The following is a 7,233-nucleotide window of genomic DNA, read 5'->3' as shown; positions in this document are numbered from 1 at the left end:
TTCACATATAACAATCACAAGCTGGTTTCCGAGTTTGGAAAACATTACTTTCTTCATGTTACTTGTTGGGGTCATAATGCCCAAATCTTTAAAAGGTAGAGAATCCTCAGGAAGAAGGGCAGGCAGGAGAGAGGAAAAGAAGAGGAGGGAGGGGGGGAGGTAATGCTGCTCCGGGCCCCCACAGGGTGGAATGGAGCCCGGACTGCTCTCCAAGGACAGAACCAGGTGGTGCTCACGCAGGCGGTCCTCTTGAGTGAAGGGATGCGGGCTGGCTCTAAGCGTGGCCCCTAGAACAGGCTCCTGACAGATCTCTGAGGCGAGATTTTAAATGTGCATGCACAGTTTTCTAGAAAGTGTTCAGCTTTCTTTGGATTCTCACAGGGATCCGTGTCCCTACAAGTTAAGAACCACTGCTCTTCATTCAAGAGAGTCTGAAAGCAAATTGGTTAGAATGAAGCTCTGGCCAAAGACTGTCACAAGGAAAGATTTTTTATCTGAGAACATCTGATACTTTTGGAAAAGCTCCTGCTGGATCCAAAACAGCCTGCCTGACAGTCCATCTCCAACACCGCCCCCCCAACCCAACAGCCTGGCCCTGCAGACAACACAGGCTCTGTCCCCAGCTGGCTCTGCTTCCCCCACCCACACCTCCAGCCAGCAGCAGAGTCTCGCTGCCACCCCAAACCAGCCGCACAGGCACGGGGAGAAAGGGTCCCCTATCGGGAGATGCTAACAGCAGAGCAGGTGACACGCATGGACACAAACACTCCGTTTATTTCGACCGTGGCCAAAGTCAGGGAGAGATGGCAGAAGTTCAGTGCCCTAGAAGTTCTCCTGGGCTCAAGGGTTCAATGACGGCTCACTGATGGCCAGGATGGTGCTGGCCTCCCTCTGAGGGCTGGGTCTCCCACCATCCCCGATGGGCTACTGCCCCCCAGGCACGGCCTCAATCAATCGTTCGCGGCTACCACACTTCCTCACCCTTTACAGTAGGAGAACATCAGTTTAGATACTCCTTTATTCCCGCAAGCTGCCGCGTGGAGGGACAGCAGCGGCATCCATCGTTCAGTTCTGGTGGAGTCCCGAGATGGGGACTGAGGCCTCAGCAGGTGCACAGGACAGCACTTTGGCTGAAGGGCTGCTGGCTCCTCAATTCCACTGCCCACTGCCTGTCTAGCCTCCGGTGGAACATCTGGGATGAGGGCCCATGGGGACAGAAGCACCTGCCCGTGGGCCCAGGTGAGGACCCACCTTGAGCAGCACACGCATCTCTGTGGAGCGCTGCATTCACCTCAGCGCCGGAGCCTCAGGAAGAAAGCGTGTTTACACTCTGTACTCTCCAGGGGGTAATACTTATCATAGAAATCTAAGACGTATTCTTCAGTCTTGAAGCCAAACTTCTGGTAGAGCAGCATAGCAGGGTTGCTTGCTGAGACGTGAAGGGTCACATCCTTGCCCATGCAGGTCTGCCAAAAGGGTGGAAAAGTACCCGATGAGAATCAAAGAGCCTGAGGGAAGTGAGTAGGTGAGGGAAATCTGTGAAGTGGAGGTAGGTAGTTATGGCAACCGGGGACAGCAGGGCGGGCGACAGCTTGGAGCCCCGGTCACTCTCTGCGGCCGAGGCCCACGCTCACGGAAACACTCGAGACTGAGGAAATGGATGGCACGCTGGGTGTTTTTGCTCTCCGAAGCAAAGGGCCCGGGGATAGTTTATTGTCAACTGGATTACTCTGTTTATACTTCAATTACACTTCCAAATATCACACACATCAATACCTGGCCCTCTGACAATCTTGAAGAAGTAGAGAACAAGATGAGCAGTTCTGCTTTTTAAAACTAGATGTTATCTTGTACTCAAACTTGTAACAATGCCCTTCCTACACCCACTAGAAAAGATGCTAAGTTATGAGGCTGGATACGAGGTATTGGGACTTTTGTCTAGTTATGAGACCTAAGGACCCAGGTACAGACCTTCTGAATCCCGCAGGGCCCCTGCCATCCCTCCCAAACTGACAGAACTGCTTGCAGTTTCTGTATTCAGCACTGCCCTAATCATAGGGGGGAAGAGTGACCCTCATCCTATTAATACGAGGCAAATTCTTAAGATTCTTAATCAGAACCAAAAGTCATATAAACTAAGACCCCGCTTTCTAATGAGGAAAGCACCAAAATACTGAGGTTGGCAGGGTCCTGAGATTTTGTAACCCCTGTTTCCTCCCAGGCCTAGATTTAAGAGGCCTCTCAAGTAGACAGCTCTCCTCCTTCCTCTGCTTCACTCACATTCTGGGCCCACAGCACTACTGCGAGTGTAGGAAGTTAATTTTGTAGCGTGACGCTTGTGTACCTGCGCCTGATCCAACCACGGCACCATCGGGTACTACTGCCCAGCTGAGCGGCTCTGTCTAGGCCTGGGGCTTATGGGTTGGCTGAGGGCGGGGCTCTGCTCACAAGGGTGAACACTCCTGCCCCCACCCGCTGAGCGCTCAGTAAGGACTGAACCTGCACCACGCCTTCTAGAGGCACACACAGGGAAGTGTCACCCCTGCGCTGCCTGCAGACCCAAGGGCTGCCCGCAGGTCCCTGCTGGTGAGGGGAAAGGCGGGGCTCTGAGTGGCCTGGGGGATGGGGTGTGGTACAACTGAGTCTCATCACAGCACCACACAAGGGAACACATACTAACTGCTAAGTGGGGAGAGAGGAAACCAACGTGTAGAAAACGCTTCTAGGTTCCAGCTGGCATCTGGGAAGTGTTAAGCACATTTCATGAAAAATTGGAAAAACGGGGTTCTTGGGTGGCTCAGTCGGTTAAGTGTCTGCCTTTGGTTCAGGTCATGATCCCGGGGTGCTGGGATTGAGTCCTATGTTGGGAATCCCCGCTCAGTGGAGAGTCTGCTTCTCTCTCTCTCCCTCCACCCCTCCCCCCTGCTCATGCTCTCTCTCGCTCCTGGTCTCTCTCTCTCAAATAAAATCTTTAAAAATAATAATAAAAAAATAAAAATGAAATAATAAAAACTAGAAAAATGACATTTTATCTTCTCCTTCCTCTATTTTTTCTTTTTAAGATTTTATTTATTTATTTGATAGACAGAGATCACAAGTAGGCAGAGAGGCAGGCAGAGACAGAGAAAGGGAAGCAGGCTTCCCGCTGAGCAGAGAGCCCCATGTGGGACTCAATCCCAGGACCCTGAGATCATGACCTGAGCCAAAGACAGAGGCTTAATCCACTGAGCCACCCAGGCGCCCCTCTCCTTCCTGTATTTAAAAGGAATCTTGCTTATGGACATTGGGGAGGGTATGTGCTATGATGAGTGCTAAGAAATGTGTAAGCCTGACGATTTACAGACCTGTACCCCTGGGGCTAATAATACATTATATGTTAATAAAAATAATAATAAAAAAAATTTTAAAAAAAGGAATCTTGCCGATGTAACACACAATCCTCCTCGCCAAATGGTTTCTTTTTATTTTTTTTTAAAGATTTATTTATTTATTTGACAGAAAGAGAGAGAGAAAGCACACAGTAGGAGAGGGAGAAGCAGACTCCCCGCTGAGCAGGGAGCCCAATGCGGGGCTCGATCCTAGAACCTTGAGATCATGACCTGAGCTGAAGGCAGACACTTAACCGACTGAGCCCCCCAGGCGCCCCAGCCAAATGGATCTGAAATAAAAGTTTACCAGAAAGATTCTGAGAGGGGAATTCCTTACATGTTTTTCTGATGTTAATATATAAGTACATGGTATATTTTCTTCAACAGTGGTACAGAGATATCAAAGGATGAATTATAATTCAATATTAGAATCAAGTCTTAAAAACTTATACAGCTTGTACAGTGACAGTAAAGTGAAGAATAATCAGCAATAAGAGAATATATGGTCTCGGTTGAGACAGTTTTGCTAAAACATTTAAAAATACTTAAAAACTTTTGCAATTGCACAGGTGGGATTATCCTCAGTGAAAGAAGTCAGACAAAGACAGGCACCGGATGATCTCATTTAGCTCTCAGAATCTAAAAAACACATAATAAAAGCTGAACTCACAGATACAGACAACAGACTGGTAGCTGCCAGCAGCGGGGTTGGGGGCAGGTGAACCGGCTGCAGGGTGTCCAAAGGAACAGACTTGTAGGTTATAAAACAAGGCAGTCCTGGGGATGTCCCGTAATGCACGGAGACTAGCGTTTACAATACTGTACTGCATAACTGAAAGTTGCTAAGAGAGGCGATCTTAAAGGTTCTCATCCCAAGAAAACAAATGTTTGTAGCTACGCAACTCCGTGTGGTGCCAGTGTTGTTTCACAACATATCCAAGTATGAAATCATCACACTGTACAGCTGAGACGAGGACACTTTGTATGTCAGTTATACCTCAGTAAGGAAAAAAAACCCCAAAGACCACAGTTCCACTTCCACTCCTCAGAGTCATGCGGTGGGTTCCTAAGAGCAGCAGAAGTTACCAATATAATATGGGTCCTCCGAGGGCTTTGGGCTCTCAGTTCTGGGATTACCTCATTGTATTTACTATACATGTTTACAACTGGTTTCTTTGAAGCCTGGGCCTGAACAGCAATCTTATTCTAGAGGGGGAAGATTTTTATCTGTGTGTGGTAAGAGCCTCAGGAGGGATGTTTTCTCACTGGGTTTCCGAGACCACCCATTCTGTTCGGCCGTGCTAGGAAGGCTCAGTCCAGCATTGTCCCTCCATCCCTCTTCCACGTCTTCCTGAGGGAGCCCAAAGGCCAGCTGGTAGCACAGCTTACCTGAATCAGATGATAAATCATGAACGTTGCAATCCCTGCCCTTCTCCATTCAGGGTGGACAAACAGAAATGAAATGTAAGCTTCATTGTACTTCACGTCGGGAACCATGAAGCCAAAAGCAATGATGACTTTTTTATAAAGGACAACAACACTGAAGTCTGGATACTGCAGGCACTCAGACAGGTCAATGCCTAAAGAAAAGAGATAATTGGAGATTCAAACTGTATACCTTCTGGAATTAAGACCAAGCTGTTCAGTCTGTACTTACAACTACATCTGCACACTAAAAAAACCCAAAAATCAGAAAACAAAACTGAAGACAGAGATATTAGCATAGACATCATACATTCAGATCATAAAAATAAAAGTGAAACTAACATGCTAAGTGAAGGAATGCAGTCAGAAAAGACCACATACTCTATGATTCCATTTATGTCTTTTCTAAGTACACATTTGACTAGAAGAGAAGAAAGATAGGGTCGGTAGTAGAGAATGCACAGGCTAGAACTGGATATACCTGACTTTGAACTTAGCCTCCTCTACAGTGTGTGTCAGCCGACACCTGTTAGATGTGGGCCTTAGCGTCTGCACACCCAGACCTCACAGGGTGGGACCAAAGACCCGAGTACCAATACTGTTGTGTGTACAGTTTACAAGCTCTTTTGTACAAAGGTTACATTTTATAGTGAAAGGGATAAACAAATAATGATTGCATGCATAAGGTATGGAGGCACCCAGAGTAAGGTCAGGAAGTAGGAGATGCTCCTGGAATGTTCCTTTTGGCCCCCATACCACTCCTAAAAGATGAACACAACTCTGCCACCACACGCGCACTGTTACATGATTATCAGACAACAAAGATGACACAGCTCTAATCCCGATGAAATCTTATCTAACATCTGTAATATTTCCTTTGCATTTCAAAGCAGCATGGTAAGACAGATCCACAAAGAACATGTTTATATTTAGCGATAACAATGTGTTCATTCCTCTACTTGGTGGCTCTGGTCTGCAGAGAGACAATATATTCAGGCTGATAAAACAACAAATCTATTGGGTTTACTCTTATTTTTAAAGTCTGCAATTGGGGGACACCTGGGTGGCTCAGTTGGTTAAGCCGCTGCCTTCGGCTCAGTCATGATCCCAGCATCCTGGGAACGAGTCCCACATTGGGCTCTTTGCTTGGCAGGAAGCCTGCTTCTCCCTTTGCCATTGCCTGCCACTCTCTCTGACAAATAAATAAATAAAATCTTAAAAAAAATAAATAAAGTCTGCAATTGGGATACTTGGTTTTTTGAAAATGCCTTTTGGCTTTATTAACACTCTCCCCAAGGAATAGCTAAATAAACAAAATTACAGAATTATTAGGCAAAAAATCAAAAGTGTCCCAACATGTCCAAGGTACCAGTCAGTGTATCACTGATACTAAGTAGATATTACCTGGTATCTAGACATATGTAGAAGCAAAACAGGATGAATCTTTTATTCTGGAAGTGGAGAGAGACAGGGAAGAGAAACATATAAAAATACTGTTTATTACTTTAATTGCTGGCTTCTCCTTGATCTTAGGAAGAAAGAGGTGTTCATATTTTACTATTCCTATCTTAGCAGAGACAAACTAAATGAAATCATGAGTAAAGGTTTTAGAGTTGCATGACATACACTAATTTAAAAATATCACTAAAGTGAACCAAACAGAAAACGGATCTGCCTAGTTTGGTGGGGGGGTCATACCAGGCCAGAAAAACTCCTGACACATGGAGTTTATCGTTGGGATGTGATTTGGCCGGACATAGCAGTAATCAAGAGGTGCCTCGGCTTCCGGCGTCCAGTGAGGGTCACTCCTGTGCAGGTGGGAACGAATCTGTGACAGGAGCTGCAGTTTGGGTGGCTTTGTTTCATAATCACGCCTCCAGGACCGCAGAAAAAAACAAAGTCGAGTCAAGAAAAATATACAATGTCACTCCTAGCCAAGTGATTCACATAAACTCCTTACTCGGCCTGAAATTCTAAGTTAACTTGTGTTACTTTCTGTGGTAGATACCTTGACAACTTGAAAGCCTGATACTTTCTGGTATGAAATTTAAAATTCGCCCTCTGCAACTGACAGGAACCCTCCTTGTGCTGGTGAGCCTTCATGAACAGAGTGAGGGACCAAACAGCTGACACAAGCCAGAGCTCTGGCCCAGGACAGAGGCCAGCGAGGGAGGGCCCAGCACTGCCGGGGCCATGGGGGCAGGCTCGCAGGCTCGCACACCGCCTCCACAGGCCGGGCGCAGACGGCAGTGCTGGGCAAGGAGGATCACGTGACTCTGCCTCGCGTATGGACCACAAACACACTTTCTCAAGACAGAACTGGGGACCTCGCTAGTCAGAGCTCAGCTTCCACAGCACTGCGAAAATGAGACTCATCATCACCCCCAGACTAAGCCCAACTGAGACAACTCTCCCATTTTTTTCATTTAACAGACTACCA

General features: G+C 46.9%; 1 protein-coding gene across 1 annotated transcript in view; it reads right to left on the bottom strand.

Annotated features, from left to right (window-relative positions):
- Positions 1-474: 474 nt before the first annotated feature.
- The window catches only part of KAT14 (lysine acetyltransferase 14), a 36,427-nt gene continuing 29,668 nt past the window's right edge, over positions 475-7,233 (bottom strand). Inside the window, exons 8-10 of the mRNA XM_080813485.1 lie at positions 6,492-6,667; positions 4,758-4,948; positions 475-1,466 (exon numbers count right to left, since the gene is read on the bottom strand). Of these exons, the coding sequence (XP_080669611.1) occupies positions 1,293-1,466; positions 4,758-4,948; positions 6,492-6,667 (541 nt within the window). The 3' untranslated portion in view covers positions 475-1,292. The remainder of the gene's footprint in view (positions 1,467-4,757; positions 4,949-6,491; positions 6,668-7,233) is intronic.

Source organism: Martes martes, assembly GCF_963455335.1.
Source record: "Martes martes genome assembly, chromosome: 9".
Lineage (NCBI taxonomy): Eukaryota > Metazoa > Chordata > Mammalia > Carnivora > Mustelidae > Martes > Martes martes.
Note: the sequence above shows the minus strand (reverse complement) of the source record. Positions and strands in the feature narration are given on the sequence as shown.